This window comes from Echinops telfairi, unplaced genomic scaffold (assembly GCF_000313985.2).
Source record: "Echinops telfairi isolate 266 unplaced genomic scaffold, ASM31398v2 ScPeMD7_7467;HRSCAF=8505_1, whole genome shotgun sequence".
Lineage (NCBI taxonomy): Eukaryota > Metazoa > Chordata > Mammalia > Afrosoricida > Tenrecidae > Echinops > Echinops telfairi.
Window position 1 is genome coordinate 40,784,565 of NW_022111368.1, and position 26,014 is coordinate 40,810,578.

Sequence of the window (26,014 nt, forward strand, 5' to 3'; positions counted from 1 at the left end):
TCCTATAGTGTGTATGTCCCTAGATCACCCCCTCCCATCACTGTAATACCTGTAGCACAACCCTTTCCTGTGACGTATGTCTTCACCTGTAATGTGGGGGCTTGCACGTCCTCAACGTCCCCAGAGAGTATAAAAGCTTGGGGAGCATTAAAGTTCGCTCTCTCTCTCCACATGAATTACCAAGCGGGGCTGAGGTGGGCAGTGCTACCATGTAATGTGTCTGACTCCATTTATTCCTATACATATATCTCTTTTATCTCTTATGCTCTCTATAACTTTACTATAATATTTACTTGTTATCGCTGTACAATTGCGCCTACCGAACCCGTAGTGATTGTGCTAGGAGCTTGCTTCTTCTGGCAGTATATTATATGCTAAAGTCAGGTAAAGCAAGCCCTCCCACTCTGTCTTTCTTCTTGAGGAGTTGTCTGCTAATTCTGGGCTTCTTCCCCCCGATATGAAGTTAGTAATCAGTTTTTCCAATTCTTTGAAGAAAGATGAGGGTAATGGTATTGGGATTGCATTAAACTTATATAGTGCCTTGGGCAGAACTGATATCTTTACTGTATTGAGTCTTCCAGTCCACGAGCATGGGATATTTTTCCATTTGTTGAGGTCACTCTTGGTTTCTTATAATAGTGTTCTATAGTTTCCTTGTACAAATCTTTTGTTTTTTTTAGTCAGATATATCCCTAGATATTTCAATTTGTGCTTGACTATTTTGAAGGGTACCACCTTTTTCATCTCCTCTTCTGTGGTCTTGTCTGATGTGTATAGCAGTCTGATCATATAGCCTGCCACTCTGCCATATTCCTCCATTGCTTCCAGTACTCCCCTTGTGGAGCTTTTGGGATTTTCCATATATAAAATCATATAATCTGCGAATAATGATAGTTTCACCTCTTCCTTTCTCAGGCAAATACCTTTGATGTCTTTTCTTTGCCTTATGCATTTAGCTAAGACCTCCAGTACGATACGATGCTAAATAAGGGTGGAGATAAGGGGCATCCTTGTATTGTCCCCTTTTCCAGTGAGATTGTTTTCATCTTTTCTCCATTAACTACCACGTTGGCTGTTGGTTTTTCATATATAGCTTGTATTATACTGTGGAATTTTCCTTTCATAACTATCTGATTGAGTGTGTTAAATAGGAATTGGTGTTGGACGTTGTCGAATGCTTTTCCTGCATCTATTATATTATTATGTGGTTCTTATAGTTTTTCGTGTCAATGTGGCGAATGATACTAATGTTTTTTTGTATGTCAAACCATCCCTGCATCCCTGATATGAATCCAACTTGGTCATGGTAGAATTATTTGTTTTATATACTTTTGTATTCTATTGACCAGTATTTTGTCAAGGATGTTTGCATCAATGTTCATTAGGGATATTGGTCTGTAGTTCTCGATTCTTGTGGGATCCTTGTAGGTGTCAGTATCAGAGTTACACTAGCTTCATAGAAAGAGTTCAGGAGTTTGTCATCTTTTTCTATGTTCTGGAAGAGTTTGTGTAGGATTGGTGTGTCAGTTCTTCCCTAAATGCTTGGTAGAATTCTCCTGTGAAGCCATCTGGTCCAGGAGAATTTTTTGTTGGTAATCCCTTGATGACATTGTCTATTTCTTCTATTGCTACAGGTCATTGCGATTCTTGACATCGATCTGGGATAGTCTAGGGAGGGATTGGTATTCCAAGAATTTGTCCATGTCTTCCAAATTGTTGAATTCATTGGAACACAGTCCAAATTGTTGAATTCATTGGAACACAGTCCTTCATAGTACTGTGTAATAATCCTTTTGATTTCATTAGGGTCTGTTGTAATGTCCCCTCTTTCATCCCTCATCCTTGCTATTGCAATTTGTTCCTTCCTTTATTTGCTTACATTTGCCAGTGGTCTGTCGATTCTGTTTACACTTTCAAAGAACCAACTTTTAATAGGGTTTTTTCCATAGTGTACTTATTTTCCCTCTCCTGGATCTCAGCACTGATTTTAATATTTCTTTTATTTTGCTATTAGTAGGACTGTCCTGTTGACTCTGCTCTAGTTGCTGTAAATTTCGTGCCAACATATCAATCATAAGTGCATGTATTGCTATGAAAATTTCTCTGATAAATGCCTTTAATGTGTCCCATAAGTTTTGGTATGTCGTGTTTTCATTCTAGTTTGTTTCTAGAAATTTCCTAATTTTATCTCTGATCTGGGCCAGTATACACTCCTTTTGCAATAGAGAGTTATTCATCCTCCAATTTTTTGCTCTTCTTTTCTTTGTCTTCCTTTTGTTGATTTCAGCCTATGGCACAGTGGTCAGAGAGAGAGGTCTATTTGATATCAATGTGCTTAAATTTATGCAGATTTGCCTTATGCCCCATGTGTTCGTCTGGGTAGACTAGAAAAACAAATTCATAAGCACGCATATGTATATAAGGGAGAGATTATATACAAGAGCAATTCAACGTCGAGAAAACATCCCAGCCCAAATCAATTCCATAAGTCTGATATTAGCCCATATTTCTGATATCAATCTATAAAGTCCTCTTCAGACTCACAATACACATGCAATGATGCCGAATGCAGAAGATCACAGGCCAGTGGGTGGAAAGTCTTTGTATCCAGTGTCATTGGAAACATTTCAGCATTAGCAGGGGTCTCTCTGTGGCTTCTCTGGCTTCTGAGGTCTGGTTGCATCCATATGGATTGTCTTCTGCAATGTCTCCCAGGGAGTCGCAGAGAGAGAGAGGTGTCTTCCGCCTCCAAGAAGGAAGTACCAGATTTCCCAGAATTCTCAGGGAAAGGCCATGCCCACAGAACCCTCATTGGCTATCTCCAGATTGACAGCCTAGACTAAGGTAACCAGACGCCCTACTTTTGGCAGGACAGTCCCGATTTTTAACAATTTTTCCCGCATCCCGCGGCATATTTTTAAAAGTCCCGATTTTTGGAAAGAAAGCACGATAAGCTAGGGTATATGGTTTTCTGCTGCCATGTGGTTATTTCTCCAGGATATGAGTTTTATCAATGATGTCCCGCTTTACCGATGTTAAAATCTGGTCACCTTAACCTAGACTCCACCCCTGCATTCCTAATCCTTAAATTGACATCAAATTAGGTGACTACCACACCCCAGCATGTGTCTATCTTTGAAAATGTGCCACGTGGACTTGAAAAGAATGTGATTTTTTTTGTATTTGGGTGAAGAGCTCTGTAAATATGTATCAGGTCAAATTATCCAATTGTAGTTTTTAGATCTGTAACCTCCTTGAGTTTTTTTCCCCTGTGATCTATATGTCTCAGAGAGTGGTGTATTAACGTCACCTACTATAATTGTTGAGCATGTGATTCCTTTTTTCATCTTTTGTAGCGTTTGATGGACATATGCAGCAGGTCTCTCATTCGGGGAATATATGTTTAAAATGATTATTGGTTCTTTGTCTACAGTTCCCTTGAGCATTATGTAATCTCTGCCTTATCTCTTTATGGTTTGCTCTTTGAGGTCAATTTTATCCGAGATTAGGATTGCAGCCCCTACTTTTTGTGAATTGCTGTTTGCTTGGCATATTTTTTTCCAGCCTTTGATTCTCAGCCTTTTTTGTGTGTCTGTAATCTTGAGACGTGTCCCCTGTAGGCAGCAGGTTGATGGGTTGTGTTTTCTAAGCCAGTCTGATAGCCTCAGCCTTTTAATGCCTGAGTTCAGTCCATTGATATTCAGGGTTATTATCTCCATCTGCGGACCCTGTGATGTCATCTTATACCTTTTGTGTTGGGTGTTTTCCGACCTCCCTTTCTTATCAGTGTGGTATGCATGCGTGTGCGCGCACGTGTGTGTGTGTGTGTGTGTGTGTTTCATTCTTGACGTCTTTCCACCCTTAAGCTAATGCTATCTTGGGGGCTGTTTGCTCTTTGTTGCCCTCTTGGTGGGGTTGTTGCTTGTGGCAGTCTCTTTGTGCATGATGAGTGCTGTTCTTCTGCCCATACTGGGTTGGCAAGGATCTTTTGTAGGGCTGGGTTATTTTTAACTTATTCTCTGAGTTTTTCCTTGTCTGGGAAGACCCTTACGTCTCCGTCTAGGTGGATAGTTTAACTATTATGTGCCTTGGTAACTTCTTCTTGGGATTCAGTCTAGCTGGTGTTCTTTCAGCCTCCTGAATGGTTACCTGGGTTTCATTCATTAAGCTGGGAAAGTTTTCCTCTGAGAATTCATTATTTTTGGAGTTGACTTCTTCATGTGTCTTCCTCTGGTAATCCAATTATTCTGATGTTGTTCTTCTTCGTAGCATCAGACATAGCTCTTAGGTTTTCTTCAGATTCACTGATGATCTTATTAGACTTTTGTTCAAGTTTGTTAAAGTCTCCTTGGCTGTCCTCTAGGTCACTGGTGTGGTTCTCTGCCTCCTCCAGTCAGTTGGCAAAGTCCGTGAGTCTGCTACTGGTTTTTGTTATCTAGTCCCTAAGCTCTTATATTTCCCTTTAGTGTGTGGTCTTTATCTTCTCCATCATTTCATCCTTTTTCTGTATTGTTTCCCTCATATCCCTCGGATGACTCCAAGCAGCATTCTGAAATTTTATTTAGTGACAGATCAATATTTGCTTATTCAATGCATGTCATTAGTTTCAGTACATCTTCCAACATTGTCTTTTTTCTCCTTTTTTTTGTTGAGGTCATTGGAGCTGCTTGCTGTTTTGTGTCCCAATGTTTTAGAGGATCCTGGTGCCATTTTCCAGAGAGTTGAAGAGCACTGGGCTCTCTCTGGGAGACTCGTAGGAATGCTTCTTCAAACTGCCTGCAGTTGATTACACTATGAGATTGGCCTATTGATTTATCCTTCTGTGGCTTCACTCTTTCCCTAGTCAACCAGTATTCTGTTATTTGGAGGGCAAGTTGGATGGTCCTCTCAGGGGACACTGTTTGGGTGGCTGTGGACCCACAAGGATGGTGCTGCACTGGGTGATCTCACAAGAAGCTGTGATGGTGTGGCCCACGGCAGCTTGGGTTGCTGCAGAGGTTGTTCAGGGGTGTCTGCTGTAAGGGGTGGTGGTGCCACAGAAGGCAGGTAGGTATACCTGCTTTGGTGTAGAGCACCGCAGATGGTGGGAAGAATTGGCCTGTTCAGCTAGATCTCCATGGAGGTTGAGCACAGATTCCCACAGCAACATGGAGTGCTGTAGAGTATTGTCTGAGCTGCCTTAGGCCATGTGAAGCACTGTGGCAGGTGGGAGGAAATTCTCTCAGTCACATGAGGCCGGAGGATGTGTAGGAGCTCCCCCAGCCACACAGGTGGGACATTCCCAAAAGAAGTTGCATGGGATTTCCCCAAGGAAGATTGGTGGGATATAGGTGTAGCAGAGGACAGGTGGGCAGGACTTCCCTGGAGGAAGTTGGGTGGGCTTTCCCCATCCTCGTGTTACACTGCAGAGGGTGGAGCTCCCCCAGATGGGATGGAAGAATTCACTTCCTTGCAGCAATAGAACTAAGGCCTTCAATTCTTGTGGGCTGTTAAGCGGGGCCATCCTCAACTTCTAGAGGCTGACTAAATATGTTTTCCATATGATTTTCCCAATGTGAGCACTTTCAGCAAGGAAGAGATTCTCCTGGCATGATGGGCATTACAATTGTATGAAACATAATCATAGATATGTAATATTTAAATCCCATCACCTTTTCCATGTTCCTCTGGCTATCAAGAAGTCACAGGTGATGCCCATATTCAAGGAAAGAGGATTACAAGGGTGTGAACACCAAATCTTGGCCTGGTAGGGGAGTGGGGGAGGGCGGCTACCTTAACAGTCTTGTTACCACAACATTGTATCTACAAGAAAAGCACTGTTGCTTGAAGTCTCTTTGGAACTATCCCTTGTGCTCTCACTCACTGCCATCAAATAGATGCCAACTCACAGAGATCCTCTAGGACAGGACAGAAATGCCCCTGTGAGTTTTCAAGACTATTTACCAGAGTGGAAAGCCCCATCTTTCTTGCTCAGAGTGACTGGTGATTTTGAACTGTTGACCTTGTGGATCCCAGCATAACACATAACCAGAGCTCAATGCCACCAGAGCTCCTTCCTCTTCCTTGTGATACACACCTCTATTTTATTTGTATTCCATCTCAGATTCTCCTATAGGTTAAAAAAAAAGAAGCACAAAAGTCCTCAGTTGTACTGATTTCACAAGAGACCTATCTAATTGCTTTTAAATTTTAACTGTGTTTAAATCTCTGTATTGCGATATGGAAAGGTATCTGTAATTTGGTAAAGACAATAAGTAAGAAAAGATAACCAATTCCTATTTTGTTTAGCAGACACTTTTTAAAAAATCATTTTATTGGGGGCTCATACAACTCTTATTTTGATCCATACATACATCCAATGTGTCAAGCACATTTGTATATTTGTTGCCACCATCATTCTCAAAACGTTTTCTTTCTAGTTGAGCCCCTGGTATCAACTCCTCATTTTCCCCCCTCCCTCCCACACCCTTCCTTCCCTCATGTACCCTTGATAATTTTGTTTCATGTCTTACACTGCCCGATGTCTCCATTCACCCACTTTTCTGTTGTTCATCACCCAGGGAAGGGGTTATATGTAGATCACTGTGATTTATCGCTTCTCTCATTATTGATCCTGAAGGGTTTATCCATCCTGGATTCTCTCTAAACTGTTTCCAGCTCTGAACTGTACCAGTGTACATCCTCGGGTCTAACCGGATTTGTAAGGTAGAATTGGGATCATGATAGTGGGGAGGAGAAAGCATTAAAGAACTAGAGGAATGTTGTATGTTTCATTGGTGCTGTACTGCACTGAATGGCTCATCTCCTCCCTGTGATCCTTCCATAAGGGGTTGTCCAGTTGCCTACAGATGGGCTTTGGGTCTCCACTCTGCACTTCCCCATATTCACATTGATATGATTTTTTTGTCCTGGGTCTTTAGTGCCTGATACCTGATCCTATCGACACCTTGTGATCACACAGGCTGGTGTGCTTCTTCCATGTGGGCTTTGTTGCTTCTGAGCTAGATGGCCACTTGTTTATCTTCAAGCCTTTAAGACCCCAGATGCTATATATTTTGATAGCCGGACACCATCAGCATTCTTCACCACATTTGCTTATGTACTCGCTTTGTCTTCAGCAATTGTACGGGGAAGGTGAGCATTGTGGAATGCTAGTTTAATAGAACAAAGTGTTCTTGCATCGAGGGAGTACTTCAGTAGAGGTCTGATGTCCATCTGGAAGAGATATTTTACAATGAATCTATCCTAATCAGTGAAAACTATATTATCTGATACCTGCGAAGTTTTTTTGACTGATAGCTAATCCCTATAAGAAGGGAGGAACTACAGATCAAAGTTAAAAGATAAATGATCAAAGATGGACTTTAAAAACAATTGTGCCCAAAGAGTATTGTAAACTTGATTATGGCAGATGTAATTGGGCTAAAATGTAATCCTGATCATTTGATCTCCCTTTTAACCTGTTCTAAATTTTTTCTAGATTTTAGTATTTCCTGCTACTTTCTGGATTGAGGTTTTATCCTCTGGTTTATTTTGTTAATATTGTTCCCCTTTAATTTTTTGTTTTTGTTTTTTTGCTGTTTTCATTATTTTCTTTTGAATGTTATCTGGTATATGAAATTCAGGATAAGTAAATCTGTAGAGACAGTAACTAAATTAATCGTTTACTGGGGTTGTGGGAGGGGAATGTGGAGGGAAATGGGGAGATGATAAGGAGTACAAGAAGGAATAAAATGTTCTAGAATTGATTGCAGTGATGACTATACAGCTTTTTTATAGGACTGAACTGTGGAAGTATATGACTGGTGAATTATATGTCAGTAAACTATTTTTTTAAGAAAATGAAAAGTAGAGAAAATAATTCTGCCACAGAGACTCATTACTGATAAGAATGATCAGCGTTGGCTGCTCTGCCCACAGCGAATGGAAATAAACTATCTGTGAATCAAAAGTAGTGGCCATCCCAGGATAGCGTAGGCATCAAGGGCATGGCTGATTAAATGATAGATTGACACTCTTCCCTGAGAAATGACATGATGATTTCTTTGTTTATATAGGGAGAGGTTCAATCTCTATGTAACATTTGAAAACAATAAGCAAAAAAGTAAAATAAGGGGTATTATGCCATTGCATTGTTTTTAAAATGGGAAATTCATACTTTAAAGTCAGGAAGGAAGCAACAGTGCCAGTGTCCTAGTGGTAAAGTTTATAGTGAGTCCTCTTTTCTAAGGTAGTCTGTATCTTATTTGTAAACCATAAACATGTGTTCCTTGTGCAATTGAAAAATAGGCATTGTCAATTGAAAGAGAGAGAAAGAGAATTTTGTACTAACGTGTGGGCCCCAGGCAATTAACTGTGAGAAAATGTGATACCTGAAATAAACCAGAGAATGTTTATGACTTGAGGCTTAGACAATACTTTAAAGTTTAAAAGTCATGTGAGAAATACTCTTTGGGATCTAGCCTGGCATGCACGAAGGCAGGAAGCACAGAGGTAACATCAGCTCTAGGAAGTTAATTCTCGCAGGCATCTGTGGTTTCTTAATTGTATCTAAGATGAGGGGCAACGAATAACCCCCTTCCTCGCAGCCTCCTATGTTTTCTACCTGTCCTGTCCCTGTCCGGATGACCTTTATGCATAAAGAAAAGCATTCTTATTCCTTTTAAAAGAAATTTCAAACTTTCTAATGTATTTCCCAAAATAAAAAAGAGAGTGTAAAATAATAGAGGGGGAAAATAGAACCTTTTCAAATTATAATCTTTCTTAATGCTTGGGAATAGCAACTAAACTCCCTGTTTTCCAAGCCCTTCACATTTCATTAAGTGTAGCCGTCTTCCTCCCCTCCAGAACATAAGGTCCCAAATGTATTTGACCCACTACACCCTTTTTAGACTAAAAATAAGAAACAAAAACTCAGTGCCACCCTGGCAATTAAAAACATGTAGACTACACACCATCATCTAAAATAAAGTGTAGGGATCTGTTTTTGCAGCCCCCTGGGGTGTCCCAAGGCCCCCAGGGGTGGTATTGTGCACTTTGAGAAACATTGCTATGGACCGTCTCTGGGCATCTCTCTGGTTGCATTCTGTTTACCACAGAGCCCACTAGTGACTCTACTCTCTCAGTGGAGAGTGAGATAAAATCAGGCAGAGGCTATAGAACCTTTAAGGAATTTCATTTCAAAGAACCTGGGAGGAGACATAAAGCAGACTGCCAAGAAAAAAGGTAACAGTGACTCCCTAGGTAATTACATTTAATATAACTGCATGCTTTTATTATGGGAATTAAAATCTGAAAATGTCCATCTCTTTCTCCTAGGAGGAGTGGCTGACCTGTCAGAGAAACTGGCTCTACCTGGAAAGCATTTTTAATGCTCCTGATATTCAGAGGCAGTTGCCAGCAGAGGCCAAGATGTTCCTTCAGGTGGATAAGTCATGGAAAGAAATCATGAGGAAGGTGAACCGGCTGCCTAATGCTCTTCGAGCGGCTACTCAGCCAGGTATAAAACAAACTGTGTGTTTATTTTTTATCAATGTACACCATATGGAGTGGAGTACCAATGGGAAAGTGTGAGTGGATTACTAGAAGTATCATTACCAGCCAGGGGATAGTCTTGCATAGATTTCAGGATCTTAGCCGATCGGGGCCATTTTATTACCATTTTATCTTGACCTTTTCACTTGATACAAAGACTAAAGAAAACTTCAAGCAGTAAATCTTTCTCATCTTGAAAATGTTCCTGAGTTAGGCTGCATCTGATGAACTACCCCGGGGCAGATTTCCCAACTCTTGTTTGATTGCCCATGAATATTCGTAAATCTCAAATTAAAAAAAAATAGGCAACGGAGATTCTTTACCCTTTGACTCCCACTTGCCATCTCCCCAGCTCACTCGCTCAGGTGCTCTAAGCAAGCAATCATTTGACTTCATAGAAACCTTCAGACCATGGCTCTATCCATCTGAACCTTCCTGGTGATCCCACGTCACTCTTGACCCAGAGGAGTCTGCCATCCATTAGTAAAATGCTCCCTTACAAAATCTCTTCTATAATCTTTACCTGCCTTCACCTTAATTTTAGGTGAAACCATTATCTAAAGCTCCTTCCCTGCACCTGAGAGGCTGGTTCTTGTGGAAAGAAGCCCGATCCAAACAACCAGTGGTTGACGAGCCGGGCTCGTGGCAGCCCCATCCTGAGTAAATCTGATCCCACTGGGTCCTCGATGGGTGGTTTTTGAGAAGGAGGCCACCAGCCCTTTCATTTTTGGTGCCTCTATGTGTGGTCAAACCTCCAGTTTGGGTTAGCAGACAAGCACATTAACCATCAGTGCCGCCCAGCATGTCTCACTTTAGGTTCCTGATCCCAGCTCTCAAACAGGAAGGAATGACACTCTCTGATATCTTACTCTGTCTAGATCTGTTTGCTTAACTTTCCACGGTGACCATTTCACACCACGTTTTCTCTTCGGACTTCTGGTATCATTCTGTCTAGAGGAGGAACTTGCCTTGTCATTGAGAAAACAAATTGGAAATCCCCACCTTCCCAAAATTAACTTTGTGCATTCACTAGCATTTTTGCCCCTCCATGTCCTTTGACTCCCTCTGTTATCAGTGAAAGAACCAGTCTTGCTTTTAGCAGAGCCAGCCCCTCCACGTATGCTCTGGATCCCAGGCTTTCTCACTCCACCCAAGCCCTTTGCTCCTGCAATCATTCCCTTGCTCCTTCACAGTCTCTTTTTCTCTTGAATTCTTTCCATGAGCCTATCAATCAAAAGGGCAAATTATATCCCCAAATCCATTTTAAAAAATCCTTTCATAAACTCCCTCTCTCAAGTGTCTTTACCTCTCTGTACAGTAAAGCGTCCAGAGTTCTACACGCATTTGCTGTCTTTACTTTCTGCGTTTCATTTTTGACCCCTTTGGTAGCTCTGTGTACAGAATGATTTTGAAGTAAATTATAGACATCATGATAAATATCACTAAATATTTATGTATGCAATTTGGAAGCTGTAAAATTATCTTAGTACAAGTTTGTAGACATGAATGTTTTGCTCTCTTGCATGTTAACAACCCTTTGTCTCTGGCCTTCACGTTGGAATGTCCGTTTTGCCAGATGTAATTTTGGATTACATTTTACAACCTTGGGGATCTTGTAGTTGTAGCTTCACTGTTTTCTGACAGTGGCTACTTCTGTCAAAGAAAGGGCTGTTATTATTATTATTCCACTCTTACTTTCTGATGAAACTCAAGAATTGTGGCCTTCAGTATGGATTACAATCCAATCTAAGGAAGACCAACAGCCTCACAATTGGACCCATAGCTCACATCATGATCATTTCAGAAAAGGTTGAAGTTGCCAAGGATTCTGTCTTGGATCTACAATCAGTGCTCATGGAGGCAGCAGGCGAGGGACCAAAAGATGTACTGCATTAGATAAATCTGCTGTATAAGACCTCTTTATCATACTGAAGAGCAAAAATATTACTCTGAGAACTAAGGTGTGCCTGACCCAAACCATGACATCACATGGCATCATCTGCATGTGAAAATTGGACATTGAATAAGGAAGACTGAAGAAGAATCAATGCATTTGCATTGCGGTGCTGGAGAAGAATATTAAAAGTACTGTGGACTGCTAAAAAGAACAAACCTATCTGTCTTGGAAGAAGTAAGGCCAGTATGCTCCTTAGATGCAAAGATGACAAGACTTTGTCTTACATTGGTAAAGTGGAGAGGCTGCCAAAAACAAGAAGGTCCTAGATGAGCAGAACACAGTGGCTACAACAATAGGCTCAGGCACAGGGAACAACTGTGAGGATGGTGCAGGACCATGTAGTGTCTCCTCCTGTTGTGCACAGGGTCTCTATGGGTCAGAGTCAACTCGATGGCACCTAGCAACAACACCAGTGGCTTATGCAAACTCTGAGTGGCACACATGATTTATGTTCAGCTACTAAGAAGAAAGTTGGCAGTCAAAACCTAGCCAGCTGTGCCATAGAAGAAAGGCCTATCAATCGGTTTCATTACAGATCGCTGCCAAGGCAACCTTCTATATGTGTTCTACTCTGTTGCACTTGAGAACACAGTCAAACCCCACCCAGCAGCTCTGCAGAAGAACCTTGGCAATATCCTTCTGTAACGATCACAGCCAAGAAAATCCAATGGGACAGTTAGATTTACTACCCTGTAGCCCACACTGTTGCCATAAATTCAAATCCACTTGACAGCACCATATTTGTGTTGTATTTTTTGTTTTAGTACCTCAAAACAAAACAAATGTATTACTTTAAAGGTTGGGGAATCAGAGTCCAAAATAAGTCTCCCTGGGCTAAAATCAAGGTGTCAATAGGGTTGCATTTTTCCCGGAAAGCTCTCAGGGAGAAATGATATTTTTGCTCTTTCATCTTCTGGAGGCTGCCCTCCATCTGGGGCTCCTAGTTCTCTTTCAGTCAGCAATCACATCAATCCAGCTTCTGTTGCCACTGCCACTGCCACATCTTTTCTGACTCTGACTCTCTTAACTTCCTCAGATAAGGATCTGTGTGATTACACTGGGCCCACCACCTAATCTAAAATAATCTTCAAATTCCGAAATTCTTAATCTAATTTTCAAAGTCCATTGTTCTACATATAGTAACATGTTCACAAGTTTGAATGCTTACTGCATGAACTTCTTTAAAGGGTCATTTTTCTACCTGCTATATGCACTTACTGTGTGATTCAAGACTTTAGCTGCCAAAATATTAGTATGTACCCATTCCAAAGAAAGATGATAGCATAATACTCAAAATATCACTGATATCACATGCCAATAAATTTTTCTGAAAATCATCCAACACCGGTTGTAGCAGTACATGGATGGGCAGCTGTCAGAGGTTCAAGCCAGATGCAGAAGAGGTTGGAGAAGAAAGTATATTATTGCAGACATCAACTGGATCTTGACTGAATGCACAGAATACCGGAAAGATGTCTCCATGTTTTTTATTGACTATGCCAAGACATTCAACTGTACATCATAAATGAACTATGGATAAGCTTAAGAAAAATGGGAATTCCAGAACACTTTGTTGTGTGTATGTAGAACATGGATCAAAGGGCAGTTGTGCAAACAGAGCAAGGGGATACTGCATAGTTTAAATCAGGAAAGAGGTGTGACAGGATTATATACTGTCACATTAATTATTCAATCAGTATTCTAAGCAAATAATCAGAGAAGTTGGCCATTGTGAAGAAGAATGTGGTGTCAGGATTGGAGGAATTCTTGTTAGCAACCTGAGATTGCAGATGACACTCCTTGCTTGTTAAAAACGAGAAAGACTTGAAGCATTTGCTGATGAAGGTCAAGGATAGTAGCCTTCAATATAGATTACAGCTCAATGTAAAAAAAAAAAAGACCTGGATCCATAGGAACCTAATGATAAATGAAGAAAAGGTTGAAGTCAAGGATTCTGTCTGCCTTGGATCCACAATCAATGCTCATGGAAGCAGCAGTCAAGATATTAAAAAGATGGGTTGCATTAGGTAAATGTGTTGCACAAGACCTCTTCAGAGTGTTGAAAATCAAGGATGTAACTTTGAGGACTAAAGTGTACCTGGCCATGCTATCATATTTTCCATGTCCTCCTCATATGCATGTGAAAGTTGGACATTGAATAAAGAAGAATCAATGCATTCAAATTGTAGTGCCGCCCAAGAATATTGACAGTAACACGAACTGCTAAAAGGCGAAACTGATCTGTCTTGATCTGATATTATTCTACTGAAGAAGAAGGGCCAGAGTGCTCTTTAGAGGCTAGGATGAGGAAATGTCATCATACATGCTTTGGATATGTCGTCAAGAAAGACCAGTCCCTGGAGAAGGACATTATGCTTGGTAGAGGGGCAGCAAAAAAGAGAAAGCCCTGCAAGGAGCTGGGTTGACACAGTGGTTGCAACAATGGAGCCAAGCATAGGATGATGCAGGGCAGGGCAGGGCAGTGTTTAGTTCTTCTGTGCATATGGTCACTATGTGTGGTAGTTACATAATCTGTTGTCAATTTGAGAGGATTAAGAGTGAGGTGTCGATGGGATCCGGTACCAGGTATCTAAGACCCAGAATAAAACCATGCCCAAGGTGAATGGATGGGTGGGGGTCATGGAGTGAAGACCCAATGCCCATCTGTAGACAATTGGACATCCCCTCACAGAGGGGTCACAGGGAAGAGGTGAGCCAGCCAGGGTGCAGTATAGCATCGATGAAGCACACAACTTTCCTCTAGCTCTTTGGTGCTTCCTTCACCCTACTATCATGACCTCAATTCTACCCTACAAATCAGATTAGACCAAGGTATGCACACTGCTACAGATAAGAGCTTGCAACACAGGGAATCCAGGATAGATAAACCCCTCAGGGCCAACAAGGAGAGTAGGGATACCAGGAGGATTAAGGGAAGGTGAGGGGGAAAGGGGGAAATCTATCACAAGGATCAACCCAGAATCCCTCCCTGGGGGACAAATAATGGAAAAGTGGGTGAGGGGCGACTGAGGATGATGTAAGATATGGAAAAAATCTGTAATTTATCAAGGGTTCGTGAGGGACGGTGGACAGAGGGGGAAGAAATGGGAGCTGATTTCAGGGGCTCAAGTGGGAAGAAAATGCTTTGAAAATGATGAAGGTGGCATATGTGCAAATGTGCTTGACACATTGGAGGAATGTATGAATTGTGATAAGAGATGTAAGAGCCCCCAATAAAAGTATTTTTTTAAAAAAAGAAAATAAGAAAAGTTAGCTAATGAGTATTGAAGTTGGGGGTCCTTGAATACCCAATTAAATGTTACTCTAGGAAAAAAATGATAGAGATAATACAGTTCTTAGAATACATGTAGTTTTTAGGACATTCAAAGTTAACTATTATTACTTATTTTTAAAAGAGTGAAGGGGTAGAGTTTAGCCTGTCAATCAGGTTGTAGCTTGATGACCTCATTTGGAGGCACTAAGGAGATACATAGCTTGCTTGAGGTGGGATGCACACTGTCTCCCCGGGAGATGTTACAGCTGACAAGACACATGGAGTTATGCTAGTACCCTGAGCTGGAGAAGACATGTGGAGACCTCTGCCAGCACAGAGATGTTTATAACACCACTGAATCCACTAGACTTCTCACCCACTGGCCTGTGTTTCATGAGTCTGAAGAGGACTTTATAGATTGGTGTTGGACATATGGGCTAATATTGGACTTATTGATTTGATCTGGACTGGGCTGGGATGTTTTCTTAATGTACAATTACTCTTTCTATAAAGCTCATTCTTATACACATGAGTGTCTATGAATTTGTTTCTCTAGTCAACCCAGACTAACACACTATGGGTTGGAACCTCTCGATGGCACCAACAACAGCAATATATATCTGGTTTACAAACATATTTGGTGCTCAGAATTTCAGATAAAACAATGTCGACCCAACTCTAGGCTGTGGCTCACAACTTCAGCTGCCAGGTTGCCACATCATGTTTTTTCACCACCGGTTCCAACGGTGTCAGAGTCGTCAGTCTCTGGGGAGGAGCAGTCTCCAAACCCTCTGGGGAAGACTTCGGCCAACAGGCACTATTGCTGATGAGGATGAAGAAGATACCAAGAGGGTTGTCCGAAGTGCCAAGGACCAGAGATTTGAGGAGCTGACCAATCTTATCCAGACCATGCGGAATGTCATGAAGAGTTGAGGTGTCACCAAGTGCCTGGAAGAATTTGAGCTTCTGGGAAAAGCATATCAAAAGGACAAGAGCACTGTGGACAAAGAAGAGGCTCCCAGGTTCTGTATTCGGACCTTGGCTGACCTGGAGGACTACCTGAATGCATACTGGGAGGATAAGGAAGGGAAGAAGAAGATGAACAAGAACAAGCCAAGGCCCTGAGCACCCTGCACCAGTAGATCCGCAAACACAACCGAGATTTTGAACCCCATATCACAAATCACAAGCAGAACCCTGAGCGGTCTGCAGATGAAGACGTGGAGAAGAATGAAGACTCGGAAGGCTCTTCGGACGAGGATGGGATGCTGCTGCCACACTCCTGGAGAAGAAATCCAAAGCTCCTTCCAGTGATAGTTGCACGTTCCTCCAAAAACTGGAGGATGAAGATGAAGACTCAGAAGATTCAGAAGATTGGGACCCCGGTCCCACATCGTCTGACTCAGACTCGGAGGAGGAAGGCGGAAAACAGTCTGCACCGGCCTCCAGATTCCGTAAAAAGACCCCCACCGCAGAGGAGGACAAGAAGGTGGCTGAGAAGAAGTGGGAGGACGGAGGCAAGATGATGGAAATCTCAGCATGATAGGAAATCTAAGCGCTTGGATGAGGAAGAGGAGGAGGACAATGAAGGGGACTGAGATCACCCAGGCTGGTGTTATCAAGACACTGGATGAGATCCTGCAGGGAACTGATCATGCAGCACAGCTTGAGCTGCTGCAGCTGCTGGTTCCGAGTGCTTCAGAAAACAACCTGGGGGAGGGTGTCACTGTGAAGATCAAGTTCAACATTATCACCTCTCTCTATGACAACAACCCCAACCTGGCCACGTACATGAAGCCGGAATTGTGGCAGAAGTGCCTGGGCTGTATTAATGAGCTGATGGACATCCTGTTTGCAACCCCCCAAATCTTTGTTGGAGAGAACATTCTGGAAGAGAGTGAGAACCTGAGCAATGCTGGCCAGCCATTTGCCAGTCTGTGGCTGTAGCTTAACTCTTATGGAGAAAATGGATGAAGAATTTACCAAACTGTTGCAAAATATTGAACCTCACTCCCCAGAGTACACAGCAGCATCTGAAGGATGAGGCGGTGTGTGCCATCATTGCGCATGTGCAGTGCTCCCAGGAGGAGAATGGCACCACAGAGGAGAACTGCTGTGTCTACCTGCGGCGCATCCTCCACACCTATGACAAGCTTGATTACAAGGCCCACCAGTGACAGCTTACCCCACCCCACCCCCGAGGGGTCCTCGAAGTCCAAGCAAGACCAGGCAGAAAATGAAGGGGAGGACACGGCTGGCTGATGGCGAGACTGCAAAATACATCCACGCCAAAGACTGCCCAGATCAGACCCGCACCTGCCCCCTATTCTGCCACACATACCACCATGCTCTGCACTCCTGTTGGCACCAGGCCTGTGACCTCATGCTCCTGAGGCACCTTCAAGACAACTGCCAGCATGTGGACCCACCAGTGCAGATCCTGTCCAACTGTACCATGCTGGTTAGGAAAATGGAGGAAGAGTCTCTTCAGACCTACTTTTTCACCTGCAGCAGTGTCTATGACTCCATCAGCATGGAGACTCTGTCTGACATGTTTTAGCTGACTGGCCCACTGTACGGTCCTTCATCAGCAAGATTATCATTACCGAGGAACTGATGGCCTCCCTGGACCAGCCAACACAGACAGTTTGTGATGCACTGCAAGGAGGCCACGGCCCAGCAGAACCTGGCACTGCAGCTGGCAGAGAAACTGGGCAGCCTGGTTGAGAATAATGAGCAAGTGTTTGACCACAAGCAGGGTGCCTATGATGGCTACTTCCGAGATCAGGAGGATGCTTACCACAAAAATGAGGGCTACGTGTGACGTGATGGCTACCGCCAGCAGCAGTCTCCGAAAGCCTACTAATCCCGCCAGTTGTGTCTCCGTGGCCCGGACCACTCGGTGTTTAAGTCCTAAGTCATACCCAGTTGTTAAAGTCCACTGAGAGTTGAAAAAACAAAAACAATGTAGACCTGTTATAATTTCATGTGAGGATGGGCTATAAAGAAAAACACTGTCAGATAAAGGGGCTAGAGAGTGGCTAGGAGTTGCCATATGTGGAGGGTGTTTGTATGTGCGGTGGGATTTTTTGTTTGGTTGCTTTGATAAAGGGACTTTTGAACATAAATCTTAACGAATAAGAGAGGTGAACATATTTGAAAATCCCGCGGGAGGAGGCTTAGAGTAGAAGGAACAATCAAGAGAAGGACTCTGAAGTGAGAGCATGCTTGGTATGCATAACTGTCCATGTAAATGGGAGTGAAGTATTCACTTAGAGATATGTAGGAGATGAGGCCATAGAGGTGTGCGTACATGGTGGGTGGGGGTGGGATGCAATGAGGTCACATAGAGACTGGGAAGCTGTGGTACAGACTTGGATTTGATTCTTGGGTAGGCAGGGAATCCAGGCACTGTGATTCTTGGGCAGGCAGGGAATCCAGGCACCCAAACTACAAAGATCAGCAGCACATGGATCTTTCTCATCAAGGGATGAAGCTCCTATTGCCATAATTATGGCATCTAAAGATGACAGAAGAAATGGGAGACAAATGAGGAAGATGGGACAGAGAATGGGATGGGGCTCACGAACTGACTGTGTTTGGAGGGTCAACTGGACCAAGAGGATAAAACATCAGGATAAACAGAGAAAAAATTTAAACTGTGAAGAATGTCATCTTGCTTGGCTCTTCAATCAATACTCAGGGAAGCAGCGAACAATAACATTGCATTGGGTAAATCTGCTGCGCAAGATCTCTTTAAAGCGTTGAGGAGCACAGGTTGGCCTAAGTCACACAATGATGTTTTCAATTGCCTCATATCCATGTGAAAGTTGACATTGAATAAGGAAGGCAGAAGAATTGATGCGTTTGAATTATGGTGCTGGAGAAGAATGTTGAAAGATGACCAAAAGAAGGAGTCTTTGACTAAGTACAGCCAGAATGCTGCTTTAGATGGGGATGGCAAGATATCACCTGACATGCTTTGAACATGTTATCCGGAGAGACCAGGTGCTGCAGAAGGACATCATGTTTGGTAAAGTAGAAGAGCAACGAAAAAGAAGACTCTCAGTGAGAAGGACTGACACTGCGATCCGTTCACCAGTGGCTGCAGCAAGGGGTTCAACGCTGACAGTTGTTAGGATGGTGCAGGACCTGTTCGCTCTGTGGTAAAGAGGCTTGGGAGACGCGGAACCCACCTGAGGGCACCGAACAACAACAACAGTGGATATGTTTAGCCCAGCTCCCAAATTTTAATTAGTTAAACCATTCCTTCGTCAAATGAAACCAAAGACCTAAAAATAACAACATCACATTTGAAATTACATTTTGGTTTTTAACATACTTCTAATACATCTTCTTCCTCGATGAACAGGGCTTCTGGAGACTTTTCAAAACAATAATGCACTGCTTGACCAAATTCAGAAGTGTCTAGAAGCCTATTTAGAATCTAAAAGAGTTATCTTTCCAAGGTAAGTCTCTAAATCTCAATAAATTGCCTAAGACTTTTTTTTAGTAGTTAAGACTGACAAGCCATCAATTTAAAAGAATACACTTAAAACCAAGCAAAACCAAACAATCCATGACCTCACAACACCAGGAAACCAGGAAGGGAAGCAAGAAAAGCGTGTGATCATGGAGATTCAGGTCATTTCTTGATTGGGAGCCTGAAGTTTCAAGGGCAGCAGTTTTAGTGACGGTTTTGGCTTAGGCATGTATGTCCTTCCCGCGCTAGAAGGATTCTTGATCACAGCATTGTTTCACTGTGGAGATAGGTATACATGTGTGTGCCCCCATGTGGGCATAAGTCCACAGACATGTATGTGAAAAATGAAAGAGGTCTGTTCTTTCAGTTTTCTTTCATGTGTGGCCTGTGGGTACCACTGCCAATGTTGATTCTGAAGTCATTGTAGTTTCCCCACGTTGCCAATTCCAAAGGAAATTACTTACTCATCTATTCATTCATTCACTCCAAAAAACTACTAAAAAAAAGGCCAGATTCCTACTCTAAGGAAGCTCACAGGTAACAGATGGGAAATAGTGAAGATACGCCAGTGTAAGATCATTACGTGTGGTCATAGTCTGACTGTTCGGTAGTGTACTGCAGGAGTCCTGGTGGCATAGTTTGTTCTGTGTTGGGCTGCTAACCACAGGATCGGCAGCTCGAAGCACTAGCTTCTCTGAGGGAGAAAAATGAGACTTTCAATTCTCTTAAATATTTACAGCCTCAGAAACCCAGAGGCCGTTCTACTCTGTCCTCTATAAGAGTCAGAACTTACTCGATGGGAATGCGTTTGCAGTTTTTGATTGTATGACTGAGCACCCTGAGCGGCACATGTAATCAGTGCTCTACTACTAGCTGAAAGGTTGTAGATTGAAGCCTACTCAGAGGGGCCTCAAAAGACAGACCTGGTGGCCTGCTTTGAAGACCCTATGGGGAAGTCCTACTCTGCACATGATGGGTCCCCCTGAATTGGAATCGGCTCTACAGCAATTCACCATAGCAGCAACATAGTATGACTACTCAATGGCTACCAGAGTCCCTAACTTTAGTCACTGGGGCATACCGGCTCTACGCTGGAGAACATTCAGAAAAGGATTCACCTTTCATTTTTTCTCATTCGCTGTTAAGGAAATGGCTGCTAGGATCTCTCTTGGGACAGCCACTGAGGCAGCCCGGGCTAGATTCTTATCTTGGCTACTTGGCTAACAAGCATATGTGTGCCCAAGAAATACAATATCCATAAATGTAGTTGAGTGTGAACAGTATACAGACTGGAGGGCCACTTTAAGGAAACCTGGAAGTGCAGGCAGAGTTCTCAGGAAAGCTCCACCAAGACTCTCAGCTGCTTTGAGCATGACAGGTGATTCACGCTAGGACCCATAAAACCTCCCTCTTCGGTCCATCAGGGCCTTGTGATTGACCACAGCCATCCAAGGAAAACCAGGGCTTCTCTACCTTCTAAGAGCCTCTCATGGGCAGAATCTCACCAAAAGCCTGACTGCAAAGGAATCGGAGAAGCGTCCTCCAGCTTTTCCCTGATACAGGGGCGTCATCTAGTTTACAATCAGTAATCTAGGACATTTACTAACTACTGGTTTGTATAATTTCTCTTTGAAAGATGGAAGAGGGAGGTGGGCAGCAGTGAAAACAAAATGCCTACTGATTGGATACAGTTTTCTTATGTTTTTGTTGTTAATGAGCCACCATCTTAAATCCTAGAGCCCTCATTAACCTTTCTAAAATGAATTACAATAGCCAGATAATGAGCCAAATTCCTTTGGAGTGATTAAATCTAATCACTATTTTTATCAGTTAGCTAGATCAAGGGTTGGCTTTTTTTTTTTAAATAAAGGCCCAGTTAGTAGTTATTTCAGGCCTTGCACGTCAGATGGTTTCTGCTGCAACTGGTCAACTCTTCTTCCGCAGCATCAAAGACGCCAAGGCCAGTCTGTAAGCAACTGAGCTTTCCTGTGTAGCAAAACAATCTACCAAATGAGTTAGCAGGCTGGGTTGGGTTTGTGAGCCATATTTCGACAACCACTAATCGATAACAAAATAGTTTCATCATTTCCTTAATTTGTCTCGTAGATTTAAAAAATAAACCAAAAACCTCAAGCACATGGCCATCCAGTCAGCTCAGAGAACAGAACTGCCCATTTGGGTTTCCGAGGCTGTAAATCTCTACCGGAGTCACTCATTGCTATCGAATCACTTCCCATTCACAGCAACCCTATAGAACAGGGTAGGGTGGCCCTGTGGGTTTCTGAAACCATAGCTCTTTCCAGGAATAATCAGTCAGTCTCCACTTTCTCCCAAGGAGTGGCTGGTGGTTTCGAACTGCATAACCACTATGCCACCAGGGCGCCTATATATTAAACATGTACAAAACATTTTGTTTCTACAAAAGTTACAACTTAATATAGTCGGAAATGGTGAGTTGGCCAAATTTTGTGACTTTCCTTAGTAACGGGGTGCAGTTGTGTTGGGAGGGTCACGTACTATACCTTCACAGAACCCATTCAGGTTCCTGTAGCGATCCACTCACTGTCCAGCCAGCCAGCCATTCATCGATTCAACAAATTATGTATGTATGAGATACCAGACTATGTTTTAGGGAAAACAAACAATATAAATATAGCTTCAATCTAAGAGCTTAAAGCCATGTGAGACTTTACAATTAGTCATTATAATAGCAAGAGCTAGCCTTCTTCTAAGTTTTTTACTAAAAAATGTTTCTCTTTTATGTACCAGAATTTAAGTCTATGTGTTTGAGCTCTATGGTCACTAATCATCAGAGCACTTGTGTTTCGGGATATGTGGTCTTCCTGGAAACCTAGGGCCACTCCATGGGAGGAACGGGGAACCTCGGGATGTGGCTAAGGGATTTACATTTTGTCTATCCCAGGCATTGCTTCAGCTTCAAGTTATATTTTCCAGTGTTTTCTTTAATCCAGATTTTACTTCTTGTCAAATGATGAACTTCTAGAGATTTTGGCTCAGACACGAAATCCCCAAGCTGTGCAGCCACACTTAAGAAAATGCTTCGACTCCATTTCAAAGCTCGAATTTGCTCTTATGCCTCCTGTGGAAGGGAAAATTCCTGGTGTTGAAGGAGAGCCAGAAAGAGTTTTCACTAATGATATTTTAGCTATGCTATCTCCAGAAGGAGAAAGGGTAAGATACTGTTTGTTTGGTTTGTTGGGTTGTTTTCTTTTCTTTTTTTTTTTTTTGCTTCTAATTCTTTGTGGATAAAAGTTTGTTGCTCTTGTGGTGTTGAGAGCAGAGGTTTACCCATCCCCTCTCTAATCATCAATCAAGGGCAATGATGTGCCAGCTTGTCTGCTTCTGCCATGGGGGTTCAGAAATAACCAAGGCAAAATGCTTGGCCGGAAAGAGCTCACAATCTAGTGGGAAACTGTCAGCAAGCGGCTCAAAAGTGTGAGGTCCAGCCCCACAAGCGGATGAGTCCTCAGGACGGTTGTGTGATTGAAGGGGAGAAATTCAGAGACAGGCAGAAGTGCTGGGGTGCTCACCTGCTGGTGTCAGGCACCAGGTCCAGGCAGGAGAGGGAACAAATGTGTCCTTTACATTAACTTATATAGTCTCAGGGCAAGCAAGCTCCCCTAATTACAGGTAACCACATACATAACAAAGTGAGCTGTACCCTAACTTTAGAAGTTCCTGAATTGTCGGAGGAGTAACCTAGCACCAGTGCTTTGGGCAGGGAAGGGGAAGTGAATGTCTCCTGAGCTAGAAGAAAAAAGCAACATGTCTGCTCCTATAGACAAAGCTGCTGGCCAGATTACAAATCAGCCATGTCCTTGTAGGAGGTGACTTTAGGGAGGATATGGTGAGGACTAATGTTAATAATGAAAATGTGGTTAGGGCCCATCTCTAACTCACAAGTGTGAGGGCCTCCCTCCACCCAGAACCCTGGCTTCCCAGGCGTCTTAAATATGAGAATAAAGAATTTGTCCGCATACACTCTCTTCACACTCCTCAGTTTCCCACACAAAAGCACCACAGTAAACGCGGTGATGCAGACACGAGCTCTGTGCTTGGGAACAGAGGAGAGAAAACTGGAATCACACTTTCTCAACGCAGAGGCACAGGGTTGAATGGCTAAAGGCACTGGCTATACCACCTGGGAGTAAGTCCCAGACCACCTGTGACCCCATCTATAAAATCGGAATTAATAATAACACACAATGAACTAGGAGACATGCTCACTTGGTACTAAACATAAAGTACTTAACACTGTGCACTGACCAGGTGCCACTTACCACCAGTGATGGCAGCGTGTCCTGGAAACAGCGCCAGGCAATGCACAGTGGTGTGTGTATGTGTGTGTGTGTGTGTGTGTGTGTGTGTGTGTGTGTGTGTGTGTGAGACAGGAGCCCGTGAACTGACCCTCTTGCAGAAGAACTTGCTCACCACTGGTTCAGAAGAAAGGACAGGACCGAGACTAGAATCCTAGGGAAACGTGAGGTTTAAAGGGACAGTAGGAAGGAACAGCTGGAGACGAAGACAAGCAGGCCAATGCAGTGACTGACAATCGAGAAGCGAGAAGGTTTGAACCACAAACCCTGTGGGTCGCAGCCCAATGCTGACTCCTCAATACCAGTAGGACTCCTGATAGTGACCCTAGAGGCATATAACTACCAATTCCTGCTATTAGTGTTCGTCACAGAAGTACAAAGGCCACACCCCCCATCTGCCCCATCCATGGGCAATATCCAAACTCACCGCCATCAAGTCAAATCTGACTCATAGCGGCTCTAGCTAGCTGTCCCACAGTGGGCATCTCTCGCTGTCCTGATTGCCTCCTAGGTGGGCTTGGGGAAAGGACTCAAGGCCAGAGGCAACGTGGAGGAATGGCTTGGCAAAGTGGAAGAGGCCATGTTCGCGTCTTTGCGGCGCCTGTGCAAAGGCGCCATTGCTGACTATCAGTTGAAACTGAGGACGGAGTGGGTGGTAGCTGGCCACCCTTCTCAGGTAATTTGCCCTTATTACGTTCCCATCTTCTAGTAAGCTGCACCCCACGCTCACCGGACATGTTTCCAAGCAGGTAGTCCTGACTATTTCTCAAATCATGTGGTGTCGAGATCTGACCGAGTGCTTAGAGACGGAAGGTGGCAATTGCCAAGAAGCCCTGGAAGCTTTTGAGAAAGTCAACTTTGAGGTGAGATTTGTTGCTATTGTTGTTAACAGAGTAGCAGTGTGCTAACATCATGCGATGTGGGGTGGTCTTTGAGGTTTGTATTAGCATAGGCATGCACATTTACTTTATATACGGAAATCTAGTGTTATGATGGGACCAATAAGGCTTTGGGGTTTACACGGAAACCACTTCTGTTCATGTTTTCTTAGGAGCAGTCAGTGTTTGCGTTATACACATGTAAAAGCACATGAAATATGAGTATTAAGAGAATATAAAAATAGGAAAATATCATTCAAGAGGAAGACATCGGGGTTATAATTGTTTGCAATTTGTATGGAGCAAATTGTGTTTGCTAGGTCCTGGAGCTCTCCTGAGATGAAATTCCATCCTGAGATGAAATTCCATCCTGAGTAAAGCCCCAGGTTGGCACTCTCTCTACGGCAGGATGTGCTTGTCTGCAAAGTTATGAAATCCTCCGGCAGCTGTCAGTCATCTCACACACACACACACACACACACACACACACACACACAGACACACGCACCACACACACACCTGGATGAATGTAAATACCATTCCTGGCCTGTCTGGGAAATGCTATTTTACAATGGGGCCTAACTTTTAACTCCAAATTCAATGCTACTTTCAAGCAATATTGCCTTTGTAGAAGATCATTCTTCAAGAGAAGGGGAGAACGTACCGTGTTTCCTTGTAACAAGAGAAGACGCTCTTCTTTGAGTCCTGATGGACTTTGATCTCAAGGGCTCGAGGAAGGAGCGAAAGCTCCTTAAAGACAGTGCCGCGGCCTGTTTAAAGCACGTGATCCCCGCGCCGCCGCACTGCCAGGCAAACAGGAGCCACAGAGGGAAAAAGCAGAAGCAAACGCTCCTGAAATATTGTCATTTAACCCAGCGCTGCCTTAGTGAAAGCACTCCGGTCTCCTGAGCGTTAGTGGGAAAACGAGGAGTCACTCACTCCTTCACTCATTCTCTCTCCCTCTCACTCACTCATTCACTCTCTCACTCACCCTCACTCACTCATTCACTCTCTCAAATCTCTCACCCTCACTCACTCATTCACTCTCTCAATCTCTCAATCTCTCTCACCCTCACTCACTCATTCACTCAATCTCTCACCCTCTCACTCACTCATTCACTCTCTCACTCTCTCATTCTCTCACTCACCCTCTCACTCACTCATTCACTCTCTCTCTCTCACTCTCTCACTTACCCTCACTCCCTCCTTCACTCATTCTCTCACCTTCTTACTCACTCATTCACTCTCTCAATCTCTCACTCACCCTCACTCACTCATTCACTCACTCTCTCTCTCTCACTCACTCACTCTCTCACTCACTCACTCTCTCACTGACTCATTCACTCACTCACTCTCTTGCCCTCTAATTCTCTCACTCTCACTCACTGACTCACTCTCTCACTCACTGACTCATTCACTCACTCACTGACTCACTCTCTCGCTCACTCACTCACTCACTCTCTCATTCACTCACTCACTCACTCACTCTCTCATTCACTCACTCACTCTCTCACTCACTCACTCACTCACTCTCTCACTCACTCAATCTCA

General features: G+C 43.3%; 1 protein-coding gene and 1 pseudogene across 1 annotated transcript in view; both read left to right on the forward strand.

The window, feature by feature from the left end:
* DNAH6 (dynein axonemal heavy chain 6) overlaps positions 1–26,014 on the forward strand; it is a 260,070-nt gene that overhangs the window by 101,797 nt on the left and 132,259 nt on the right. The window contains exons 21-25 of the mRNA XM_004713856.2: positions 9,319–9,499; positions 19,138–19,234; positions 22,221–22,440; positions 24,097–24,261; positions 24,335–24,448. Coding sequence (XP_004713913.1) covers positions 9,319–9,499; positions 19,138–19,234; positions 22,221–22,440; positions 24,097–24,261; positions 24,335–24,448 — 777 coding nt within the window. The remainder of the gene's footprint in view (positions 1–9,318; positions 9,500–19,137; positions 19,235–22,220; positions 22,441–24,096; positions 24,262–24,334; positions 24,449–26,014) is intronic.
* LOC115873227 lies at positions 15,550–17,631 on the forward strand (annotated as a pseudogene).